General features: G+C 30.6%; 3 protein-coding genes across 6 annotated transcripts; 1 reads left to right on the top strand and 2 right to left on the bottom strand.

Annotated features, from left to right (window-relative positions):
- Positions 1 to 5: 5 nt before the first annotated feature.
- Adar (adenosine deaminase acting on RNA) lies at positions 6 to 12107 on the bottom strand. 3 transcript variants are annotated; one of them, XM_085486044.1, is made up of 8 exons: positions 11383 to 12107; positions 7954 to 8027; positions 6929 to 6989; positions 5964 to 6794; positions 5326 to 5711; positions 4940 to 5234; positions 4530 to 4720; positions 6 to 4400 (listed from the first exon to the last, which is right to left on the bottom strand). In XM_085486044.1, exons 1-8 carry the CDS (start codon positions 11702 to 11704, stop codon positions 4302 to 4304), a joined length of 2259 nt encoding a protein of 752 aa, XP_085342170.1. In that variant the 5' UTR covers positions 11705 to 12107; the 3' UTR covers positions 6 to 4301. The 3 variants fall into 3 exon arrangements, with proteins under 3 accessions (XP_085342170.1, XP_029167321.1, XP_029167320.1); XM_029311488.2 differs by lacking the exon at positions 11383 to 12107 and adding an exon at positions 8883 to 8991; XM_029311487.2 differs by lacking the exon at positions 11383 to 12107 and adding an exon at positions 8105 to 8603.
- LOC114937831 (uncharacterized) lies at positions 9734 to 19587 on the top strand. The gene is made up of 5 exons (XM_085486046.1): positions 9734 to 9816; positions 11413 to 11526; positions 18433 to 18681; positions 18815 to 19000; positions 19130 to 19587. Exons 3-5 carry the CDS (start codon positions 18435 to 18437, stop codon positions 19306 to 19308), a joined length of 612 nt encoding a protein of 203 aa, XP_085342172.1. The 5' UTR covers positions 9734 to 9816; positions 11413 to 11526; positions 18433 to 18434; the 3' UTR covers positions 19309 to 19587.
- jef (major facilitator superfamily domain-containing protein 6 jef) lies at positions 12241 to 27297 on the bottom strand. Of its 2 annotated transcripts, none has more exons than XM_029311489.2 (11): positions 26490 to 27296; positions 25204 to 25771; positions 24435 to 24779; positions 24064 to 24185; positions 23651 to 23882; positions 23230 to 23361; positions 21993 to 22262; positions 21519 to 21777; positions 17539 to 17832; positions 16837 to 16949; positions 12241 to 16582 (listed from the first exon to the last, which is right to left on the bottom strand). In XM_029311489.2, exons 1-11 carry the CDS (start codon positions 26897 to 26899, stop codon positions 16472 to 16474), a joined length of 2856 nt encoding a protein of 951 aa, XP_029167322.2. In that variant the 5' UTR covers positions 26900 to 27296; the 3' UTR covers positions 12241 to 16471. The 2 variants fall into 2 exon arrangements, with proteins under 2 accessions (XP_029167322.2, XP_085342169.1); XM_085486043.1 differs by having other exon boundaries at positions 16515 to 16582; positions 16884 to 16949; positions 26490 to 27297.

Here is a 27297-nt window from a genome sequence, read left to right as displayed (position 1 = left end):
TGGTATCTGGTAAATAAAAGTTTATTTTGCAAGTTCAACTAGATTGTTTTAATTTTTTAAAGTACTTATATCTAGAGGCACTAGTCAAGCTTAAAATCTAGCTGACTACGAATTCGCTCGACAGTTAATACTTGATTTATATGCTCAGGGAATCTCGATCATAAATACATAATACTTGAGCATAAACGGATGAAAGATTGTAATCGAAGTAAAATCGACTAAAACTATGATTAATAATCGCTAAGTTTACTTTGAGTATTTTTTTTATACACTTTGAATTTTTTTAATGAGCTATATATTATCACTATGATGTGTTTTATACGTATTGCATTGTTATCGCGATATTATATAGTGCGATAATAAAATGCAATAATGCATGTCTTCTGTACGTAAAATACTCGCAAATACTTGCGTTACGTGATGGAAGAAGAGATCAAGAAAACCAATAAATATAGTTTTCTTCTAGATTATTAAGATTATTATTATTATTATTATTATTATTATTAAATGAGAGATTACCGCTATAAAAACTGGACTTGTTCTTTGTATTGCGCATTTAACGCTAAAATATCATCTATATATTTTTCGACAGAGCAATATTTCGATATCTACAATCATCTATACCTAGCTAAAATTCTGTTCTTTAAATAATCGCGATAAAGTTATAATGAAGAGAGCATACGCTATAAATATTTCAATATACTGATAATCTAATACCCGCAATAAATATAATAAGAACGCTTGAGTTTCATACATTTTTACTTATGTGTTTAAAGTGTCATATATATATGTATGTATATGATAAAAGAATTGCTATAGAAGTAAATTATTGCCTGTTTGAAATTTTATATCATTTCATATAATTTTTATAATATAGAATATTGCAGCTATATTCTATGATTGTATTTATATATGTGTGATAAAATATGCATATCATTCTTAAATTTTAAACCATGTTTTACAAGTACAATTCTCTGTGCAAATAATAACTTACAAATGGAAACTGAAATAAAAATTTAGAGAGAACATTTTCACTTCATACTTGGTGTCCTATAATTATGACATTTTTCATATTATATATGTTATTCCTTCTTTCTAAACAAGCACTATTTAGATACATAAATGTATTAAACAATTTCTCTACTTTTTTTTTATTTTATGTGCATCCTTTCTGAGAAAGCAAGATTATTATTATTATTATTATCACTAGTTTCAAACAGGCATATACACCTTCAAAAAACTCCAATCTATTTACTGTATGGAAAGCCTTCTTAATTAATTATTTCTGTACATTCTATTCGTGAGATTGACAATATTTTAATATTTTATTCTTATTAAAGAGTTTCAACGCGATTAAACGGTATATTCAATTAATAATTGAGAACTACGAAAATATGATAAAAATAAGTTGTTACATTAAAATTACGGAGAATGTCTTTTTTTCATCATTGAATAAAACATAAGGAATAGAGAACGTGTAAAAATAATTGTTTTAGTATTCTGCAAATACATTTTCAAATAAATAACACATTTCAACTAATTGCAAAATAAATATACTATTTTACAGAATGCAATAAACATAAATATTTTATTAATTGTATAAGATTATTTTTAGATTTTGGATAAACAAAACAAAAAAATACAAACGTAAAATTCCGGAGTATCAATTTACACTAAGCAACAAATGCATAATTATACGAATTATGGTAAACATGTATGGTAAGAAAAGGCATCGTACTATTTATGGAGAAAGAATATTTTTCAGTATTATATCACTTTTTTTGTTTTTCATGTATATATGTTGTGTAAATAATACACTTGCATATTGTGAAAAATGATTAAATTCATTAATGATTAGATTAAAATATATATGTGTGTAGTATTGCTAAATGCAGCGTTAAAACACTCTTTCTATAGATGGTACGATAACTCTTTTGATTACCAGCTTGTTACATTATAGCTTGTTACACGCGTGATTTAGTGCAGATGTACATTTAATTTCGCTGCCGCCATGTATCGAAATCTCTGTTGTCATTCTTTTTTCTTTTGACTAAATATATTTACTAAAATATAGACAGAAGAATAAAGCAAAATTCGTTGGTGTGGTTGGCATAAATACAATACTGATATCACATATTACTTCAACATACGCGAGCTAAATTATTCATTATCTTATTTCGCAATTTGTCAGATATGCGCACGAGAGAAGAGAAACAATTCGAATACATCCTATCTATATTTATATAGAAATAAAATAAGCTAGCTCGGATGTCGTGTATAATTCGATAATTTAACCGCAAAGAACTTTTAAATTAAACGTATAATTAAATTATTACATCGATTAAATATAAAATGTACAAAACAAAAAAACGTTTGCATGTAATGTTTATCGTAAAAACAATTATATATGTAACATATATTTGTAATTAAGTCTCTTTTATTATCCAAACGCAGAGGACATACCTATCCGAGAAAATCATACTTATAATATTTTGCTTTAATAATAATCTATATACAATAATTCTAATGGAAAAAAATATATTTGGTGTTCTTCCATTATATTAAATTAAATCAAACAAGTTCTTTATGCAAAACTGGACCAGCACCGGGCAGTGTGTCATTACGGCAGAATTGCATTAATCATAATACTGGCACAGTGAGGCAATGACCTTAGGATTCTCTAAATATACTCTATTAATACTTAATAATCTGAAAAACTATGTTGTAATCATACACGTCGCGTAATTATTATCATATTTTTTTTTTAAATATACCATCCACTTCCACATATTTACTTAATTCCTACGTATTTATTTGAATGCATTGAAAGTAATAACAATCAATTACTACATTAAATCGGCTGTGGACAGTTGGTATACAATTCTAATTTATACTCTCACGTGCGATTCGTTCTTAATTCGCTGTCAAAGAGATTTTTTTTGTATGCAATACATCTTTAAAACGCAATATTTTTTGATAACAAACATATGCATTGAAAGCTAACAATTAGATGTATTTCTGAATGTAATACTAATTCTAAGCGAGAGTAAAATAGATAAACGAGAAAACGCTTACATCGCTATCATATAATGGAAAATTGAAATTATTATTCAAACTGACGATAGGAAATTCTGTCCCGCCTCTTTCGCCTAAGCTTTGCGACGAAGTTGGTATCTTGTACGATTAAGATCCATTTTTCAGATCTGAATCCAATCACAGCCGTTGAGGATGCAAGGTGTATCGCAACTTAATTTGTTGCTATAATATCTAATGCCCTACTAAAAGATCCCAGATAGCATTCCCATTTATGAAAAAAAACAAAGTTTTAAACTTTAGATATTTTGAAACAAAAATGCAGACTTAAGCTTGTTAAGACCGTTTGAAAAAAAAACGAGTTTTCATACACACTTATTCAAAGATATGTTTGTGCATGATATACGATGTTCATGTTTTACACTTATAAGTATATATTATTAAATGCATTAACAGTTGACAAACTGCAATCCTATTAAAAAAAATTGCAATTGTAAAATTTGCGTATCTGAGGAATATTATCTGGAAATGTGTTGTAGGTACAATACATTCATATATAAAACACTAGTGTTGCCTTTTAAACTATATTTTAATTCGAAACTATATTTATGAAATTGTTCTCCCAGGATTAGTCGCCTATATTATGGAAATGGACAAAAATATCTATTTGATGAAAAATAAATAAATTAAAAAATATAGAAAAACGTTTACAAAATAACAAACTATTCTGAATAAAAAAGAATGATTTAAATGTAAATTTTTTTTCTTACTAATTTTAAATGTTCAATGTAAATAGCGCATCAAAAAAGAAAAATTTTAATGATGAGAAGCAATAACACGCTACATGCACGCGAGCACACATACATACACATTACAAACTATATATTAATATCTAATCTAAGAAATTTTATACGGATATGTGATATAATGAATGAATCAACTTTTTTTATCAACTATCGCTATTGATACGTCAAAATAATAGAAACTTCTGGTGCATTCTTGTCTATCGACTATACTGTAGAGAACAAAGCTGTTAATAATTATAAATATTTTTCGTAATATACTTTGAACACGATAAATATATTGAGATCATAAGGCGCAAGATTAAGAATACATGCGCGAAATCCTACGATTTATGCTTTACTGATACCAAATTCTGCCATATTATGACACGCCGAACGAGCTATCTATTTTGCACTAGGAACTACATATTCCATGACTTGATTCTTTGCATTGTTTCGCCTGATATTAATACTATTACGATTTAGTCAGATATCGACTTCAAACATGTCTTGCTCAATCGGCTTTTTCACCCAACTTCCTAGTTGCGCCCTCAGGAAAGCATCCTTCAACTGACGCTTGGCAAGCTATTTGAGAAAAAAAAGAAAAAGAAAAAAACAGACGAAATATCATGTGTACCATGCATTAACATACATCTTACACACATATTATTATTATATTATACATATAAACATGATGATGTAATAATGACTTACCGAATAGTCTTGTACTGAAGATTTTGCATCAAAATAATGACGACAACGATTCTCATCAACATCATCTATGGTTGGAAGTTTACTTAAAAGATTAAAGAATCTTCTAAAGAATGCTTGTTTAGATATTCTAGATGGTTTCCCCAATTCATCTTTACCAGTTGTGCAATTTATGACTTCAGCTTCATTCTGTCCTAAAGTGTGTAATAGAAAAAAATAAAATTTAGGAAATCTCAAACAGCAAACTGACGTCATTAAATGTCAAAATGACATCATTTGTTAAATTATATCATTTTGACATTTAATGACGTCATTGGACATCAAAATGACGTACACTTGCTACCTGGAATGTTTGTTAAAGAATCTTATATATTTTAACTTGATAAAATCGAAAATATATATTTAATACGAACCGATCGTCCAATTGACGCTGTAATTAGGTGCTTTTCCCGGTTGTCTGACTTCGGAAGATGTGATTAAACTCATTAACGGTTTATTGAGTCTGTATGGCGGTGGCAAACCCTGGATAGTGTTTTCAATACGACCGCAAACTGCCCTGTACATGTGACTCGGGTTCAAAAGACTGCCGAGAACAATGCTGTGGAAGTAAATTGGCTCGATGAAGTGGCTTAGAAGTGCACCCTGCACACCAAGTACGTTCCATCGAGCTATTTTGTCCGAACACGACATCGTCAGCAGTCTTTGACCCTGAAAAATTGAACAAAAATAGGCTGGTAAGTATAATCGAATCTTTTATAAAAATACATTGACATTTAATTTTCACGCAAGTAATACATACCATTAGTACGCCATCCCAAGTTTGAATACCCTCGTTACTCTTCACAGGAATAGTTCCTTCGCCAGATTCTATCTTGGTGCGTAATTGACCCCTAGCTCGTCTGTTGGGATGCTTATCTACAGATTCGTTTTCTTCGTGAGGCGAGAAAATTCTCGCGTCACCACAGGGCGCGGTGTTTATATATAAGTGAAACTGGATGCCTTGTTTTAATTTGAATCCTTTCTTGACTGGCTCGAGAATAGATTCCACACTTTTATCTTCGGTATGCAATTCTAATTGTTTGTACAGATATTCACAGAGACATCGCCGTGCTACCACTTCCGCGTGACAATCGTTCACAGCACCACCACTGACGCTCAAATGCTCGCCCGAAACGCATTTCGTACCTTTTGCCAGAAAATATATTTTAAATAAATAAAGAGGAATATATTCTAATAATGTTTTATTTAAGATTCCTGGTTCCTCACTGACCATGTCAGATTATGACGTCAGAGGCGAGAAAATATACATTAAAAATTCTCAGATGCCATTTCGAAATATAAAAAATATAGCTTTCTCGCCTCTGATCACAATCTCGCAATCTAACATAGCGAAAATCCAGAAGCCTTGAGTATTATAAATTTGAAACAATGCTTTACCAGTGGTGACACATATCAATTCCGCGTCTTGTCCTTTGGTTTGTACAATACCGGCCAAAACTTTACGCCTTGCGTGTTGCGGTTTGCTTTGAATGAGCTCGCTGAACTTCTGATTTACCATCTTGCCAATTCTGTCAGCCAGCATTTGCGGCAAGCTCATTTGTTCCTGCCAGTGCGCTGAATTTGAATAACTCGGTAGAATGCGAACGGGTAGCGGTATACAAAACGAAGAACTATGAACATTTCGCAATTTCGCTAGAGCAGCTTTACTTGCCGCCGCTTTTGCCAGTTTCTTACTCGGGCCAGTTCCCTCGAATGTCTCTCCATCAATAGTCACGGATATCGTGAACTTGGCGTAACTCTCTCCGTTATCGGATATGCAATTATATATAACTCCTGGATATAATTCATTGATCAACGCAACTGGACCTTTATCTAAAAACTTATTCGTATTCTTTGGCTCCTGCGTTAACGTCTTAAATGCATTGACAAGATGATTATCACGTTCTGTCACGTCGCTCGTAAAATCCGGCTCGACAGGCACAACAGGCTGGCAAGTATTAATGGCTTGATGAACCTCAGGCGTATTCCTAAACTGAATAATATTCCGCAATGCGAGTTCAGCGGCTGCGTGCTTTGCCATTTTCTTAGTACGTCCTTTCCCTTCGTACGTCTGTCCATCGATCTGTACCGCAATTGTAAATATTGGAGCATGAGTAGGTCCAGTCTGTCCCACCACTTTGTACGTAGCTCCAGTTTTTAGCTCGTTTAATGCGCATACTGCATTTTTTGGTTGTGGATTTTTGTGACGTTTCTTCGCACTGGTAACATCTAATAAAAAGAAAAAAAAATAAAAATTTATAATTGCAATATTGTAAAAATAAATGTTAAATAACATTGAGTACATATAAATCCAATTGATTCTTTTAAAACAAGTTACACAATATGTATTATTTATTACTGACCTTCTAGATCTACTTCCGATGATCTTTTAAGAATAGCTTTTGGTGAATTTCCTTGCCCCATCTGCAAAACAATTCTATGAAATTGTGATGTATATTTTATTTCACATAAGTAAATTAATAATTCTTCACTATAAATTTTAAATTTTATTTTCAGTTTTATATCAGCATAAAAAAATCAGAGATACAAATTAACAGAACTTTGTAATAAATTTTAAAAATTTCTAACATTTTAAGTTTATCTAATTTGTAAAGTAGTTTCTTTTTATTGTAAAATCAATTGTGATAATTTTATAAAATTTGTTAATTTAAAGTAGATTCCATGTTGGCTTTAAAATCATTTTTAATCTTTAATGAATAATCAAAGTATTAGCATATTATTTGTATAATATAGTAATATTTTAATGCTTAGTATTCTCTATGAGTTCTGTTAGATAAATATTTTTCGTTTTCATTTTGTTCTACATTAATGCAATACATAAATAAGAATTTAATAAGAGCATTTTGGAAGAAATAATTGATATACATATTAGGGAAAAAAATAAAAAATCTGCATCATACAAGTTAAATCAGCAAATGACACAAGAATAATATGTATCATGATCCATATTTCTATAACTTTGGAATTGCATTATGTATACAATTCTTTATATTAAACATTAACAGGTTTGAGTGGAAGTGACTCTTATCTAAGAACAGTTAAAATTATTCCTCATAAATTTGTATTTCATTAAAATCCATGATATCTTAGTCAAATGTTAAATCCAGAAATATATTTAAAGTAAAAGAAACATGTGAAAATTCACAAGAATTACAAATTATACTGTGCGCTCAAGTTTTTATTAACAATAAAATAATATTTCGCTCTGATTACGTGTTAAATTTTATAAAATCTCTTCTATGCAATTTTAAAATATCTATTAATAGGATGGTGGATGGAGGGAGATCTCACACATACATACACACACACACACACACTCGTTTCTCTCTTCAAATCAGCAGAATTATTAATTCAATGTCAAACTTACCAAGGTTGTATGACCACTCTGCGAATTTTCCAACAATGTGTTACCGTTAGTGGGAATCATAGATGCGTTGCATTCTGAAAAGATGAAAATACGTGAGACGCCGATATTACGCGAGTGCCATGCGGAAAATCAATAGAGCCGTTTCTCGTACTTGTCTGGCTCGATTGTTGGTTGTTATTTAAAAATGTTAGTCCGGTTGACATGATGCGCGTCTCGGTCACTTAAAAAAAGGGAACTTAGAAGTGCGTCGAGCGTGCGGATGGGTAAATGAGTCGCGCGTCCGCGAGAAGCCGCTACGTATTTAATACATCGATTTTAATTATTCTGGTATCCCGAAAATCCGCAGCGCCATTGCCGTGTTTTTTCGCGCATAATCAACCTAACCTAATCCTCGGCCTGGCCCACTCTCTCCCTCGCTGCACTCGAGAGCATAACTTTACCGCACGCGCTCGATCTGTTATTGCTGCAGTTTTTACGTTCGTCCTTTTTCCGACACGCAATTTTTTCGGGGCAGGTTCGAAGGGACACGACGAGAGTTCGCGATTGTTATTTGGATTAACTCGGGTGAATTTAAACCTGCGAAACCCTCCGTACTTCCGTACATCGCTCGCGTTAGTAACGTCTTCGAGGCGCTGCAAGCGACACCCCTGCAGTGGGCGGAGGGTTGATGCATTTTGTGTGGAGGGGGAGAGGGTAGAAAAAATAAGGAAACTCGAGCCGACCACCCGAGATGGGACGTTTGAACATTTTTCTAAGAGCAACAGAATTTTTTGACACGAGAATACGAAGCTGTCGTCGCGGTTAATCGAACAGCTGATTTTTGACAGCTGTCAAATGTTCAAGTTTAATCTTATTTTGGTCTCTTTTGTTACTTTATCGATGTAACTGCGTTAATTATTTTGAGCGAATATATGTGTGTCGAAATGCACCTTTCTCTTGTTTGTTGCGAGCAATAAACTGCATTGTGCTCGATTTCTATATATTATACAGGATAATATATATAAAATACACATGACATAGCCTATTTTGCGACAAGGTGCCGAGAACTTCGGAGCGCATCGGGTAGATTCGGCGCGACTCGGAGAGCCAACCAATCACCATCGAGATGCAGCCGAGTTGAGTCTACTCGAGAGAAACCGATTTATATTTTATTATTTGGTGGATATAAAGTCAGATTCCGAGATGTTTCACATTTTTCGAAAGCATTTTTTATACAAGTACACGAAGCTGTCATCGATTTGTTGAACAGCTGATTTTTGACAGCTGTCAAATGTTTTAGTAGAATCTTATTTTGGTAATGCAGATTATTATTTATATTCTCTCATTATTATATATATACTTCATCAATGCAATTATATTAATTATTTCGAGCGAGTATATATGTGAAATGCACTTTTCTCTTGTTTACTGCTTGCAATAAACTGCATTGTGCTCGATTTTTATATATTATGTATATAATGTATATATAAATATATATATATATATATATAAATATATAAAATATATAATATATATATAAAATATATAATATATATATGTATATAAAATACATATTAAATATTAATATATACTATATAATATATATAAAGTATATAAAATACATAGTCTATTTTTTGTGATAAGATCTTGAGAACTTCGAAGTGCATCGGGTAGATTCGGCGCGATTCGGAGTGCCAACCAATCATAATCGAGTATGGGGCCGAGTCGAGTCTACTCGAGAGAAATCGATCTATGATGAATTTATTATCCATGGTTAAAGCCAGGTTTAATTTGCGCGCCTTATTTGCTGCGCCATATGTACTGCGCAGCTACAAGGAAGAGTCGTATGTTTCCTGGCGGCTGATTTTGTGGTAATTTTCTCTCGTTAGTAAGTCAATTTTAAAAGTTTACCGATACACAAATTATTTCTTAGCAGATTTTGTATGCTTTAAACTTTAAAATTATATCGACAAAATTATATTGTTCTTATTTACTTTTCGAGATATAGAGGTCTATTTTGTAACCTTCATCAATGCGTCTTGTTATGTATCATGGCGCAGCTTTTATTTGATACAATAAATCTGCGCAGTGATGCATAACAATATTTGTTAAAAGTTACAGAATAAACCCCACAGAGTTAACGCTAAAAAAACTTTATGAGATCTTTGCCGACCTCGCACATTTTTCACAGGTATTCAAGTTTTAGGGCCGATTTTTCCAACTTCTCGGTATTTTTTTTTATCTCACAGACAACATTTTCGTCTTCAGATAATAAGTTCTACAAAAGGAGATAAAGATATATTATTTGTCGACTAAAACTTGCCAAGAGTTGGAACAACCGGCCCTTATAACCTAAGTTCATATTTTTCATAATTAATAATTATTCTATCAAATTAAATTGTTATATTCAAATGAAAAATTAAGAAAAAAATATATACATATATATAAAAATATTATAATACATATATGTGCATATATGTATATATATGTGTATTATGTATATACAAATTGAATTTTATACATAATATACATATAAACTTGTAGTGCGTTTAAAATAAATATTGACTCACGTGTTTCAGTAAATTATAATTAATTTTTAACTTGTACATATTTTATTTATTCATATATAGCAAGCAATTTTAATATAAAGTGTTATTTTGATAAAATTATTCAATTGTCACTCTCTTTGTACATACACACATATACTTTATGTGATATTTTTAACCAGTTTGTTGTCATATCTAAACAAAATTATATAGATGATCATTTAGATAAATCTTGACGTCATCTTAGCTTTATAATAGATAATAAAAATATGTATTATCTATATCTGCATTTCTTGGATGAAAAAAGTATTACTTTTACTAAATTATCTAGAATAATTTTCAGATAATTTTGGTTTAGAATTATATTTTAGAAAAAAAATACTTAAATAGTATAGAACTTGAGCAGTAAGCAATAAAAATTTATAAATAAAAAATATGAATATATATATTATATCCCTTTTATAATTTACATTTTTTTATAACTGCGTTTACATATAAGCAGTCTTAAAAATTATTATCCAGATGAATCGCCATATAATTTTATCTTTTATCTAGATCTATTTAAAATAAAATCATCTTTATTTTATCTAAGATAAATTTACATATTTTTATCTCATCTTTATCTAACTAATTTTAAAATTATCTAAGCACAATACTGTTATTAACATACATACAAAAAATAAATATACAAAAAAACACATGATTAAAAAATTAAATTTATCATTGTAATTAACAAACCCAGAAAATAATAAAATATGTACATTGTAAAATTTATAAATATAGGATATTTTTGCTTTTACTTATTAACACAACGTAATTAAGACAAACTCAGAGAATAACAAATAAATATATATTCATCGCACATTTTGTATAAATATAAGATATATTCCTGCTTTTTACTTACCGTACAACTGGCTGTGTTTGTTGACTATAGCTTCAACATACACAGTGTTGTGCAAACCACGTCGCACGATCTCGTGGTATCCGATACAGATAATATCCGGATCATCGTCAAACAATCCTCGATTGAAGCACTTGACGATCATACGTAAGTCCAAATGATTCATTAAGAATCGCAATTTCTTCAACAACCCCTTACGCGAAAGATTCCGTAGACGTGAACGCCACGTGACGTTACAAACTCGATAGAGACGCAGCGAACGTTGCACTAATATACGTGTTACCGTGATTACAATTTCATATAAATCTTTTTTTTGTACACTCATCTCACACTCGAAACGAAATTAAATAATCACCGTCCTCGGCAAAACAAATAAACTCCACGAAATTTATATACAAATTCTTCGCGCTTGTGTTATTTAGTACATATCGGTTTAATATCGGTATCTTAAATTTATATCTTTATAAAAATGTGCGCTTCGATAACGATAACGGCAAATTGATACGATTTATTGTTAGTATCAGTAGCCAGCGTAATGTCCAGAGTACGTGTAAAATCACATCAATCTGTCGCTATTGTTATGGCAAACACTCGGTTTTTCCTAATTAATAACACAGTTCATAGTCCGTATTCGCGAGCGCGTGGATATTACACGCACATATCTCTCCAGAGAGGTGATACAAGATACAAGTCTCATGACAGAGCAATGTAAACATACCTCCTACCACCTTCTTTTCTGAACACTACCTGCGTGTTGTTGTCCTATACGATATGTGTGTATGCTTATATATACTTTAATTTACGGCCCAATTGTGTGTTGAGTAGGAATGGGCACATTGATATATATTTTCCAAACAATAATTAATCCATTAAAACATCTTATTTTTGGGCTAATACAATTTTGCTATAGTTATAAAATAAAATAACAATTATCCGATGAAACGTACTGATTTGTACCCAAGTAGCAAAATGACGTCATTCAACGTCAAAATGACGTATGCTTGCTATCTGAGTACATGTCTATATTCATTTTATTTTATTTTTATAAACTCTTCTAAAATAACACATGCACAAATCTGAGAAGTTCGTTTTGAACAATAAACAAATGTTTAAATATTAAGTTGTTTCAATACTTATATTCTCATGCATTCTATATTGTTAATTATATTTTATATGGCTTGAGGGGTCAGCAAATGTCAGTTAAAATTAAAAAAAACATTAACATAGAAATATGATGGTAAATGGGAATAATAAATACCGATTATAAGTGCAAGTGAACTGTTCTTAATTATAAGCATATGTGATATTTGCTACATTAAATCTACGCACGATGTTTTATGATATGTCGTTACATATATAAATTTTTATGCATTGCTGTGTTTATACCTTTCGAAAATTCATCTGTCTTTTTTACTGTGTTCCCTAGAAAAGGGATTACAATTGATACAACTTTTTTTACATATTTGTGTTTCTCTTATATAATATGTATAATTTCTATGAATTACATTTAACTGATTTTCCGTTGGAGACATCTTCTCGAAAATCTATTTTAATATATTATAATATATATGATTTATGTCATCCAGAGATAGCATTTATACCTTTGGATGTATTGTGGGGTAAAAATTGATATAATACATGACACTTTGATCCTCCACAAATATTTAAAAGAGAGCTTTGAGAGGAGCATACTTATTGAAATATTTAACAATTCCTATAACAATTCACAAAATCTGTATATAATGCCATATATAATGAATATTCACTCTTAATAAATTGTTTAATTGGATATTTATGTTACATCAACTTAATATAAGTTAAGAATGTCTATTTCAACTGAAATATCAATCCAGTCAAGTTTAATTATTTAAATACAGACATAATATTTAAATTCAACAACAGTAACACGTGTGACCTATAAATATCATCAAAATTGAGCTATTAACAATAATGTAACATATGTTAAACATGTAAAATAACATGTTACGTGTAAAATCATACATGAAGTAACATTCATAAAATGAACCCCATAAAATATCCAGAAGTCTGTATGTAAAAGCCATATACTTTGACTCTATATTTTCATTATATGTGTCTAATTATTATAGGATTCCCTGCTAACATATACGATATATATATATATATATATATATATATATATATATGTATATATATATATGTATATAGGTACACAATCGATAATTATCATACGAGAGATTGGTATTCTATATATAATTTATAATACAAATACGCACATATATGCGTGTCTAAAGTGTTTTCTTGGATCGGTCGCTACGTGCATAAGACATTTTGTTTCAGTCTTTATAACATTGTGTAATTTAATTGTCCATGAAACATCGATGTGTGTGTGTGTGATGACCGATACAAGAAAGATCACTTATGGCATTACACACTTGTAGTATTTTATAAAGTATACTTTAACCCCATCAACGATTTATAAAAAAAAGATAATAGAAATCACCCCAATAGCAAACTATGTTATTAAACGTCATTCGACGTTAAAATGACATGCTTGCTATTTGGGAAAATTATTTTTCAATAAAGAATAAAGTTTTATCAGTTGCGAATATAGAGTTATGATTATAAAATTGCTATTCTTTTAATTAGATTATAATAATTGATATTCTTTTAATTAGATTATAATAATTGATATTCTTTTAATTAGATTATAATAATTGATATTCTTTTAATTAGATTATAATAATTGATATTCTTTTAATTAGTTGAACCCTTTCATTATCGGTTAATGTACGATTTATAAAATACTAGATATACACACATGATATATATATATATATATATTTATAATTCCTTTATATGTAATTAAAATAAATTGATAGAGAACATTAATATTTCTATTAAAAAGGAGCCATTTGTGTATTTTTGTTGCCTATTATATGGAATTATGTGGAAAATAAAATTCGGTTTTATAAATAATTTCTTGGTTGCTACAATCTTTTATATATATACATGTATATATATGTGTGTATGCGTATGTTTCACTATTAATTCGATTTTCTTCTTTCAACAATATACACAGTTGTCACAACATATATTTTATACATACAATAAAGGTATATGATATTGAGATATTATTCAATAGATTCTAAAGAGAAGTTTAGATATTTGGAAATGACGATTAACAATCTTTTTCAAAAAAACAAAACAAAATGTAATTTATATCTATGCCTAGGATATTTACAAGTGACAATTGTTCTTAATTTAATTTTTATTCACGGTTCTCTTTTTAATTATCGCCAATAGGATAGTGAATCAATTACACGTATTTGCGTCAAGTTTAAATCTTTCAGGCCTTCCAGTTGCAATCTCGCATATTCAACTTTTTTTTGTTTATTCTCTAATCGATCTAAAGGCGGTTTTAATCGGATAAAATCTCATACTACAAATTTGTTACATATATTAATTTTTTTAATGACTCTCATCATTTTATGTGTTTTCGAAATATTAAGTAATTTTTTCAAAGTAAATTTGATATAGCCATTTTGCTAAATTGTAATATATTGATTGCTCGTACCAATTCTTGTTCGTTTAAAAAGTATCATTTAAAGTCAATTGCTTAAAAGTCATTCAATAAAATGTATTGATATTTATAAATTTGTATATAATTTATATATACAATCAAATATAAAATAATTATACAATAACATAATATAGAGTATTTTTATATGTGTAAAGATTATTTTGTTTCTATTATTATATAAATACCTTTAAAAATATAGAATAATACTTAAAGGAGAGAAATCGAATATTTTAAAAACAATCTTAAGATGAGAGAATTTCACTACAACATAATATAAATTTCTAGAAAAATTAACAATGAAAATTAACTTTAATATATTATCATGTATTCATGATATATCTGACTTATAGTATAGTATCATATAGCCTATAAAATAATATTCTGAATATCTATAAGAAATTAAAACATTCGCGCGAATAATAAAAAGTATTTTGTCATGTCTCAGATTTAATGTATTTAATTCGAATTAAGAACTTGTATGTTAATTCGCGCAAGTTTAACTTATTTTTTCTTCTGAATCCCAAATGGGGAGATATAAGAAGAACGACAGTTTTAAAAATAAATATAAATAATATTGTAATAGTTAAAAAAAAGTATTGCATAGGGCATCAGGAAACTTTCGATAGGCACTTTCGATTAATTGGATCAATTTAGTCTTACCATTAATTCCCTGATACTCTAAAACTCATGAACATCTGTTGGAACGTTAAGAGGAAGCAGTAAGCAATGTATTGATTAAAAAAAAAATACACGAGCCGCGATGATTAAGATTGTAAGATTTCATAGATCTATACTGACACATTATTGGTTCATTTACGCTCATCCACCAATATTTGTTATTTTATCACATCGTATCTCAACATATCCTATAACAGCATAAAGACGAGATACGCGCATTCATACGTACATACGCATACATAGATACACACAGGCACGTATGCATATACTCGCAAATCTTCATATACAACATATGCACACGCGCATATATGTAGAAAAGCACATTAAATGACATATTTTGTATCATTAAAGATACCCAAGTAGCAAATTGACATCATTAAACATCAAAATAACGTGTAAATTTCGATGTTTATGACGTCATTTTGACGTTTAATGACGACATTCGACGTCAAAATGACGTAAACTTGCTACCTGGGTATTGAAATATCTTAATGATGATTTTCATTAACATTTTGCTAAGAAAAATTGCAATCCTCGAATTAATCGAGAGAAATATGTTATAATTTAATGCTATAAAACATTTTTTGTATGTGTCTTAATTATTGTATTTATGTATTTTGCGTGCGCACGTATTTATGTATGTATATTATATATATATGTATATATAATGCGAGTGCATTGCATATATGAATTCGTGTGTGTATGTGCGCACATGTACGTATATATTTAAATTTGTGTATGCATATATACGTTTTATCATTTATGTTATAATTTATCAATAATGTTTTCTCTTAATCGTCCACATTTTTTAATGTCTCGATCGTAAGTAACAAACCTCGATAAATTGAGTCGTTACCAGTCGTAGTCGTGTTGATGAAAAGGATTGGTGCATGGTTGTTGGGCGTGTAGCTGAATAGTTGGTTTTACGACATCGAATTCCCTACCCACCACTTCATTGTAGATCTACAATATCAAACAGGAAAGTGACTTATCAGTTTTCTCTGTTATAGCATATCTTATTGGAATTTATCAATATATGTTCTCGTGGCAAAGTATAGATAGGATTTCTTGTTCAGTGAGTTTCGGAGAAGCCTTTTTGTAGAAGAAATGCAGACAATAAAACCTAAAGAAGTGTCTTTTATTTTTTTTTATTTTTTTTTAGAAATATTGCATCCTCTTGCTTCGGACGTCTTTTAATTAGAATGGTTTTACTGAACCTGGAAGCTCCTACGAATATACTCGTCCTCTCCTTTGCCAGTCATACCGTAATTATATCCACCTTCGCTGCCGCCTCCGCCGTTTAAGAATGGATTCGTTGGATTGCCAGGACCTGGTGTAAAAATAAAAAAAATATTATAAAGTAGGCAGTGTTTGCTGTTATCTAAATAAAATTATATAGATGATCATCTAGAAACTTTGGCGTCATCTTATTTTTATATAGATAATGAAAATATGTATTATCTATATCTGCATTTTAGATGAAAGAAAGTATTATCTTTACTAAATTATCTAAAATAATTTTCAGATAATTTTGGTTTAGAATCATAGCACATAAAAATACTTAAATAGTAGAACTTGAGCAGTAAACAATAAATATTTATAAATAAAAATATGAATACATATTTTTATATCCCTTTTATAATTTACTTTTTTTATAACTGCGCTTACATAAGCAATCTTAAAAATTATCTAGATGAATCGCCATATAATTTTATCTTTTATCTAGATATATTTAAAACCAAATTATCTTCATCTTATCTAAGATGAATTTACATATTTTTATTTCATTTTTATCTAGCTCGTTTTAAAATCATCTAACACAACACTAAAAGTAGGAGAGAATAATTACTTAGGAAAATAATTAGCCGCGAATTCTTGTCTATTTTCGAATAAAATCGCAAAACAGAATAGTTTCTTACCTCCATTAGCACCGGGTACGGCCAGATTTCCACCAGCAGTTTGATAAGTAGCGCCGTAACCAGCATCTTGATTAGCTAGTTCATGCAAGCGGGTAGAACTTAGGGCTCTCGGTATAGCATTACTCGGTACACCATGTGGTGCCAAATGAGTAGCTTCGGCTACCTGATGCGGATCTTCTGTTTGTGGCAATTCGGATACAAAACCGGTATCTTTTCTGTAGAAGTTGATGAAGATAAAGACCGCTAGGACGATGATGCAAATGAGACCGTACGCTCGGAAAGTTGCAGTTGTGCCTGTACATTAAATATTTTAATAATTATTTTATTATTTACTTATTTAATAATTTATTTATAAATATTGTTAAATAAATCATTATGACGTCATAACAAAATGTAATAGCAAAGATTCCCAAGTACACTGAACAAAAATTTATTGAATTCAAATAAATATTTCAATATTCCTTTATATATAAATCATTTATTTGAAACTATCTAGATAGCAAACATGTCATTTTGACGTTTCACGACATCAGTTTGCTACTTGGGTAATAATATTGATTTGATGTAAAGAAACCATTGCAAACTTGGCGCGCTGTTAAGTTGCAAAATTACAATGCACTTTAAAGTAATATTGATTAATTTAATTACAAAATATATTTAAACTGCAATAAGTTTTCAAGTAACATTTAATTTTAATATCATTAGGATATTATTTAGTAGCGCGTCAAGTTTTTTAACTAAAATTTTTTTATTTTTTACTGGTGTATTGTGAGTTGTGATTATATTTGGATTTATGGGTATTTGAGGCTCTAATATGAGCATTTTCCTAATATTATATGATCATTTGATGTAATATATTGACGAATTAATTATTTTCTTAAATATTTGTTTCAGAAATGGGCGCTGAAATGAGCGGCGGAGTTTTTCCTACCACTGTTGATGAGGGGACGGCTATCTACAAATTTAAAGTGACATTGAACCATTTTAAACCAGCTATTTGGCGACGTGTAGAAGTTCCTGGATATTTTGATTTTTCTCAGTTTGCCCAAGTCATCATCCAAGCCATGGGTTGGCATGGTGGTCATTTACACGAGTTCTCCAATAACAATCACTTTCGAATCTTGAATAAAGATCCCAATGACCGTGAGTTCACCCTTAATTGCACCCTTTTATACGAGTTAGTGCAATAATTGTATTAATGCCGATTATAAGAGGACAACTTTGTTTAATTGTAATCATGCGTAAAGAAAATTGATTTGGTATATTTTTCTGATAGCGTATTTCGGTGAATTCGGTGATGACCGAGATGCAAAGGAGATCAACATTTCGGACATTTTCTCAATGACTGGCATGAAGTCCTTGAAGTTCACATATGATATGGGAGATAACTGGCAGCACAAAGTTCTTCTGGAGGCTGTTTTTCCCGCTGTGGCTGATCAGGAGTACCCTGTTTGCACTGCTGGTAATTCTTTCCTTTATTCCCTTACGCTCTAATTTTATATGGAATAACTTTTACAATTTTCTGGACTGAAATCTGTTTAAAAGTATTTTATATTAACAAACCATCATTAATGGTGCATATCTGACATAGGGAGAAATGCTTGCCCACCTGAAGATTGCGGCAGTGTAAGCGGTTATGCTAATTTATTGGAGGCGATCAAGGATCCCAATCACAGAGAGCACAAGGAGATGAAAGAATGGTTGGATTTCTGTGGATATGAGAATTTTGACCCAAAGAAGTTCAATAAGGATGAAGTGCACTTTTTTTGAAGTGTAGATCTGATTACAATGGAGTTTTCTAATTTTCTGGCATTTATTTTATTTTTATTGTAAGTTAACAAAGCATTGGTGATGACCTAATAACTTTGATTTTTGTTTAATGTAATATCCATATCGGTTTCAATTTATTTTATTTTATCAATTTTCAATTTATTTTATTCCCAAGGGTTTCTTTGTGTTTCATTTAATATTCATACTTGATTGTCTGCTAGGATTTGTTCCATAGATTACCAAATGTAATATGGCGAAATAAATATTTGCTCCCTTAAATGAGTTAATGAAATCCTGACTTTCTGACTGGATTAATTATTTGTAAACGAAAACGATGTAGTATAGGTATCTGAATAGTTTTAGATTGCTTAATGTTTTGCGTCAGCAAAAAGCTATTTCTTGCGAGAAAATGCGCCATATAATTCAAAAATATTTCATCTTGCATGCATCATGGGGTTGCGGTACGTAGGTATATTGTATGATGAGAGAGGGAGAGGAGCGATTATGTTCCGAAAACGTCGGATTCGATTTTGGACTATTTTAGTGTGACATACGTTTTGGACATTATTTCTAACATTTTATTTCGGCTGATTGACTTGCGTTGCTGAAAGCTAACAACCGCTTATAGTGAGGCCACAAGTTAGTTCTCCTGTTTGGTCAGGTATTTTATCATCTTATTTACAATCGCAGTCCTAATTTAATAATTATTGTACTTGTATCTTTGTACCTATCGCTTGCGGGTATTGTTAAAGATGACTGTTTTGTTCTAATTCTAAACTCAGCTTGCTTCAAATCTAAATCATTGATTTAAAGGATATGGACTCCGTAACAACACCGTGTACTGTGTCACCCAATTATGAGTCATGGAATGGAAAGGTTATCACTTGTATTTGTTCGGTGGATACAGTATCATGGATAAACATTTCGATAACGATTTGGAAGGTGAATGTCACATATAAAATAATTAAGTATTTATTATGTAATGTGATCGCCCGCTTTTTCCTCACTAACCGTTTCAAACCTGAACCTCATGCCACATGTCGAACTCATTAAATTGCGTGTCTTTGTATTTCAGCGGATACTAAAGATTCGAGGATTTTAAAAATCTCCAAAGAGTTTTCGATGACCATGGGGAAGAACGTCATGGATTTCGAGTACGACTTTGACGACAGTTGGAGTCATAGAATCATTTTAGAGGAGATTTCACCTCCACACACACCAACCGGGATATATGGGTTTGTAATGATTAATTTTTTCATAAGTATATGATTGATGTAAAATATAGAAATAAAATGAATAAAAGTTAATATAATAAATAACAGAGATAAATCATAAAGAATTATTTTTAATAATCCATAGCACTCGGTGCTATGAGTTATTAAATTCTTATGACTTTCTTAATGTTATATTTATTAACTTTCCTATATTTATTATTTATTAATGTATGTTAACATATATATTGAATATTCGATATGAAAGTACAAATAATTTTTTTATTGTATATAACGTCTAACGTCTTGTGTTCAAGAATAAGAAAATTCTTCTCAAAACAGATAAATATTTATTTGTTTTAAATAAACAATTTTTAAAGCAGTATTGAAATAAATATTTATTAATTTAATAATTATTTTTTCAGTGTAGCAAGTATACGTTTACGTTATTTTAACGTTTAATGACATCAGTTTTTTGCTACTTGGGTTTCTATGTGAATTAATACACATTAAGTTAAATTTAATATAAATTGAATTTAAGTAGTTTCTTTAAATGATTCTTTATATAAAAAAAATTCATAATTTGCTATTATAGATTTATATACATTTATATACACATACATCATACATACTCACATAGATGCGACAGAAGATGTAATGAGGAGAAAGAAAGTGGATTTTGGTGGCAAGGTAGAACAAACATTGCAAATCATGTCAATCAAACAGATCAAAAGAATATGGAAAAACAAATTAAATTAAGGAATTAAATGTAAAAAGAAATTTAAAAATACCAAAAAGACAGCAATTAAATTTTAAAATTCAATAAAATGAAAACAAGTAGAAAAATCAAAAATACGCATATGATGAAGCGCTTTAGATAGATATGTAAATGATAAATAGATGTAAAAAATATAATATAAAGTAAGCTTGGATTTCTAATCAACTATTCGCAGAAGATTGTACATTATTTTATTTTTCAGAAGCATATTAAAAACTTACCATAAACTGCAACAAACATGCCGCCAATTACTGCACCGCATCCTCTTCCAAGCCCATGGTGGAGTCCCTGAAGAACACCTTGTGCGCTCGAACGTAATTGCGGTGGTGTATTATGGGCGATGTAACTGCAGCAGGCGGCCCATACAGCCGCATGTGTGATACCCTGGATGAACTCGAACGGTAATACCCACCATGGATTTCTCAGCCAAGATATATAAAGAAATCGAAGCACATTTCCGCCTAGACCCAGACACAATACCTGAAATACGAAGCATGATTATCAGTCAAGTTTGCAAAAGTGTGATGAAATTCACGTTGGGACGTTTGCAGAAACATATTTAAATTTTAAATAAAAATTATTAGACAAATTAAAAATATCGAAGCTAATTCAATTGAGTTTGTCATTTCTCAATATTTTACATTTAAAAAATTATTTAATTTTTAAAAAGTGATAGTAAATATATTATTGTGTACCTTAACGTGTCCGATCTGTCGAATAAGTTTGAAACTGAAGAAGTATGCAAAGATTTCGGAAATGTGATTGATGACAGATGCAACGCCGAATAAAGTTGGCGAACCACCGTAATCTTGAAGGTGCCAGAAAAGGAAAGTAAAGATCAATCCTATGCCAAATCCCATAAACCACGCGACAAATAGGAACGAGGCGCATTTCAGATCTTTGAATTGCTTCAATACTGTCACCCACTCTGGTATTTCTTTTGTGGTTTGTGCAAACATTTTAGTCTAAAATCAAAAAGTGATCATGATTGTAAGACACAGAAAATCTATACAATAATTGTAATACATATAATGTACAAGACATTTTTTCGTACAAAACACGGTCAAAATAAACAAACTTGAAAAATATATTTATATATTTTACAGAACATTTATATGTTTTTTATATAAAATATATATAGTATAATTTTATAAAAATATATAATATATATTTTTATATAATTATATATATATATATGTAAATATAATATATTTATATATTTTTAAATTTTGTTTCGTTAATTAATACAGGTTAATCTAGACCAGATAAATCTTAAGTTTATTTATATACGTAAATCACGTTGCAAATAAAATATATATCTATTTACTTTGATCAATAATTTAAGATGGGGAGAAATTTAATGATGGAATTTAATTATATTAATTATTTTCTTGAAGAATTTTAGTAACAAAATTTAATTATAAAATTGACAAATTTAATGCAACAATATTTTCACGAATTTGAAAAGATTAATTTTTAATTAAAAGAAGAAATATGAAACAATTGACAAAATTAAAATTAATACGAAAGAGAGAATAATAATTTGTCAACGTAAGCTTAATGAGGTACTTTGCTTTCGTAATTTTGAATAAACTTATCTATTTTGAAACCACCATATTCATCTCGACTAAAGAGCCAAACGCGATGTTATTGCGACAAATTAAGATAAGAAAATTTGGAAACTAAGGAATTTGAATCCTATGGTTGGGATCTCAGAAATTCCCCTTGTTCCTTCTCTTAACATCCCCTGTAAAGAAATAGACGAGAAAAATATTGGTCCGAAAGTTTCTAAATTTTCTTATCTTAATTTGTCGCAATAACATCGCGTTTGGCTCTTTAGTCGAGATGAATATGGTGGTTTAAAAATTGGAGAGCTGACTTAAAAATATTCTTATTAATGTTTATCTATTTTGATTAAAACTAGATATAGACCTTTCCTTCGGGAGGTTGAGGTTTAGGATCTATAGCAGCAGAAGAATCCTGAAGTCCAGGAAGATTAAGCTGCTGAGACAATTGACTTTGAAGTTTTTCTTCTTGTGTTTGCTCAGCTGGACCCACAACTTCCTAAAATATAATTAATAAAGTTATCATTTTAAACGTAAAACTTTAAGTAACAAATATACATAAAATTATAATCTGATTTATGTAAGATTTATTTCTTTATAAAGAAATTAGCATTTTTCGTTCACTGTTTGAAAAAGGAAAGAGATAAACGATGAAAAATTTCTAATGTATGTTAGATGAAAAATCTTATCTTTATATAAATTAAGAAAATTATCTAATTTTATCCATCTTTTTAGTAAAATTCTTAAGCAGCAATATTTTATTATAACGGATATTAAAATGAACTCACTTGCGGATACTCAGCAGACGCAAAATCATATTTGAAATTAATTTGCGTTGCTGTTATTAACGCGGCGCCCATTAAAACGCTGAATATCGCAAAACAAATTGTATAATTTTTTTCTCTCTCATCAGGCTTACAGGGATGATCCGGAAATGCGGTGCTATGATCAAGAGCGATGCCAACAAAAAACATGGCCAAACCCCATCCGAGACTTCCAAACATACGTTGATGACCATATCTGGTTAGTAAATAATTTATTAACCTTAAGATTATTAGACATGTGCGAGTGCGAATATAGTCATTTGCAAACTGGAAATAGCAAGAAGGTATATTTGTGAGAAAATTATAATTAGTTAATTGTTGAAAATTTCAAAAAGAAATATCTTTAGCATTAAACTGAAAGGATATATTGATATTACCTGTCAGCATCTTCACCAAGTAAAGTGATAACAGCTGAATCGGCTAAAGTTATAGCAGGTGCAGAGAAAAATTCTCCAACTACTACCAACAGTAGCAGAAGAAAGAAGGTTTTTTGAATATCCTAAAATCATATTTATATAATCAACACATTATTAAATTATTAATGTCCCAAGTAGCAAGCGTACGTCATTTTGACGTCGAATGACGTCATTTTGCTACTTGGGATCTTTCGTCTGCAGATCTTTTTTAATATGCTATTGTAAATCGATTACAATTATATTTATATTTTTATTCTGTACACACATAGGTATAAATTATTATTGTTTTTAAGAGATTGCGTCATAAAATGAGAATCAAGTTTGTAACTTACCGGTAATCTATAGACTATGGAACTAAAGAGTGGTTTCACCCATCCTTTATTCTCTTTTTCATTATAATTCGCAGCATAGGTAACCGATAGAGGAGACAATTGATTCTGTCCCATGAAAGGGCCGTGAAGCATTCTTATACTTCTGCGACTTCTCATTAATGACACGTCCATATTGCTTTCGGTTTCTTCCTCATTGTCATCAAGTTTCATGTCATTTTCATTCAAGAATGGCAGCTTCTTTTCTACATCTCGTTTTACCATTATTTTCTCCGGTGGTGGTTTCACACGTGTCTTGATATAAACGTGAGCTTTCTTTGGGACTCCTCTATTAACTGGTTGTTCATTCTACATGAAACATATATATATTTATTTTATACAATTTTTTTATTATAATAATATTAATAAAAATTGTATAATTAATTAAAGAAAAATAGTTAAAAAAATCAAAACGAATGTGCTATTATCACAATATTTGTCTCGTGTAACGAACAAACAATTGCAATAATTTAATCACTTATAATTGCCCAAGTAGTGAACTTATAAATGTCAATAAATGTCAAAATGACGTATGCTTGCTATCTAGATATTGATATTATTGATCTAGATATTGATATTAAATTCTTGCGATTGTTTGTTCATTATACGAGACAAATACAATATTTGCTCAATTTATAACTATGTTTGGTTGCAAAATACATCCTTAATTCTGTTGTATATCGATATTACAATTTTTATATTTCTTTTATACATTATAGAAAAAAAGATATACCTTCATGAACTGTTTATACTCCAAGATATCAGCTGGACGATTGTTCTTCTGCAGTGTCTCCAAATCAACGGTCTCCGAATCCGAATCGGCATTGTCCTCGTGTCTTAAATATCTAAGATTTCCGACATTCCTGGCTGTGCGAGATATTTGTCTCTTGACTCTGTTGGTTTCCAAATTGTACGCAATGGAGCCATCGTTATCGAAACTTGATGTAATATCATTTTTCACGATATCAAAAGGTATACCGAACATATTAGTTCCTTTCAAAGAATTTGGTTTCCTCGTGTAATCTAATATTTCATTATCGTCTGTGCTTCGTCGCAATCTTTCGAAGACGACATTAGACGCGATCTCTAGATACTCCTCTTTATTTTCGGGATAATACAATTCATCTAAATCGGTCGATCTCTTTACAATTCTCTGCTCTCTGCTGGACGCTTCCAGATAATAAGTATCATTTGATCTAACCATGCAAGAAGTTGGCGGTGGTTGAACGAAACCCAAAGGTAGAGTGAAGATGATCCAGCAAGAAAGAGAAGCTAATAGAATAAGTTTGCCTTTTTGCCATCTGTGAATAAACAAAGAGAGATATACATTATTTATTATTTTTTATTTTTTGTTCTAATTTTTAATTTAATTTTATACATTGTTGTATTTTATAATAAATTATGTAATCCAAAAAATATGATTCTAAACGAAAAAATAAGGTAAATGGCTTACATGTAAAGTTTACAGTTTCGTTATTGCACACGTAATTATTTAAAAATGCTTTTCTGGCAATTAGAAAAAAATATTTGCTAATTTTGCACTGAGCACTGCATTTATTAAAAAAAATTATAACTACAGAAATTATGATTATTAAATATTACAGAATACTATTGAAGATACATGAGAAAACTTGAGTAAGCAAATTACAATTATGTATTTTCAGAAAAATAATCGTTATATCGATAAACTTATATATATACTACATTTACTCTTGAGCAAAGATTGCGCATGACTTCATAAACATTATTTGCAAACCTGGCATCATTTTAAAATACTTAAATATGTGTGTATGTATGGAACCTTAAATCCTCAATTTACATTTATGCAATTTTAAATTAATATTTGAAAACACATTTTCAATCTCAGTAAAAAAAATGATTATAAGACGATTTTCAAGTTACATTTTTGATGAAGCCATATGGTAATTATGTAATCTTGCTCTTCGATTGACAATCTTTTAATGTTGAGATCTAATGGATATATTTTGATTGAAATGACAGCGCCATGTAAGGACTCACCTGTCGGCCAAGGATCCCCAAAAAGGAGCGCTGAGAAACTCGATGAACGGCCTGAGACCGATGAGAAGACCGCACTGTCCAGCGTTCATCCCCATTTGCTTAAAGTACACCCCCATGAGCGGAAACAGGGAACCGAAGGCCGAGTAGAAGAAGAAGTAAAAGGTCTTCACGGTGAGGAGTTCTTGATCGACAGCGCCGAAGAGATACTCCAAGATATCGCTCTTACCGCGTATCTTATGCGTGGCTTCCTTTGGCTGAGGATACTGGCTGGGGTCGACCTCACCCTCGGCTTGAGGGTCCACCATCGGCCGAGCCGATGGAACATGAGGGAGAACTCTGCTTCCTGGTTGCACGTTGGATGCATCGTTCGACGCTCCGTAGCCGTAATCCTCGTGACCATAGTTCTGCATGATTTCTTCTTATTTGCCCTTTGCGATACGGAAACGCTCTCCGCGGATAGAGAGCTAATTCTGACTACCAGCGGAACACGTTCACCGGACGAGATGCAAACTCGCAAGCTCTGGAGTTCACCATGGAGCAACCAGGTTGTTTCCTTTTCTCGTTTAATTCTACGTGGACTCGCCGATTATATATCAAGTACCAAACCGGTACCCTTCGTGGTCAAATCAATGTTGGGCTGCAATGTTGGGGCAGCTTTGCTTCCAAAATCGATAAATACGCCACTGCGCCGGCGTAACACTTTTACCCTCTTACTGTCCCTACCGACGCGATATGTGTGCCTTAATGCCATATCGACGTCTAGTCTTTCGGCGGATACTATTTTTGCTTTTCCTCTAATTTATCTGTC

This window comes from Nylanderia fulva, unplaced genomic scaffold (genome assembly GCF_048542155.1).
Source record: "Nylanderia fulva isolate GAGA-0341 unplaced genomic scaffold, ASM4854215v1 Scaffold4, whole genome shotgun sequence".
Taxonomy (NCBI): domain Eukaryota; kingdom Metazoa; phylum Arthropoda; class Insecta; order Hymenoptera; family Formicidae; genus Nylanderia; species Nylanderia fulva.
Note: the sequence above shows the minus strand (reverse complement) of the source record. Positions and strands in the feature narration are given on the sequence as shown.

Coding starts and splice junctions, on each gene's coding strand:
- LOC114937831 (XM_085486046.1), top strand. CDS start 18,435: ATGGGCGCTGAAATGAGCGGCGGAGTTTTTCCTACCACTGTTGATGAG. Junction 18,682..18,814: donor GAATAAAGATCCCAATGACC/GTGAGTTCACCC, acceptor TTTTTCTGATAG/CGTATTTCGGTGAATTCGGT. Junction 19,001..19,129: donor GTACCCTGTTTGCACTGCTG/GTAATTCTTTCC, acceptor TATCTGACATAG/GGAGAAATGCTTGCCCACCT.
- jef (XM_029311489.2), bottom strand. CDS start 26,899: ATGCAGAACTATGGTCACGAGGATTACGGCTACGGAGCGTCGAACGAT. Junction 24,780..25,203: donor AGTATAAACAGTTCATGAAG/GTATATCTTTTT, acceptor TGTTTCATGTAG/AATGAACAACCAGTTAATAG. Junction 16,950..17,538: donor CGTACCCGGTGCTAATGGAG/GTAAGAAACTAT, acceptor TTTTTACACCAG/GTCCTGGCAATCCAACGAAT.
- Adar (XM_085486044.1), bottom strand. CDS start 11,704: ATGAGTGTACAAAAAAAAGATTTATATGAAATTGTAATCACGGTAACA. Junction 8,028..11,382: donor CAAACACAGCCAGTTGTACG/GTAAGTAAAAAG, acceptor TCATCTTTTCAG/AATGCAACGCATCTATGATT. Junction 4,401..4,529: donor CTTCAGTACAAGACTATTCG/GTAAGTCATTAT, acceptor TTTCTCAAATAG/CTTGCCAAGCGTCAGTTGAA.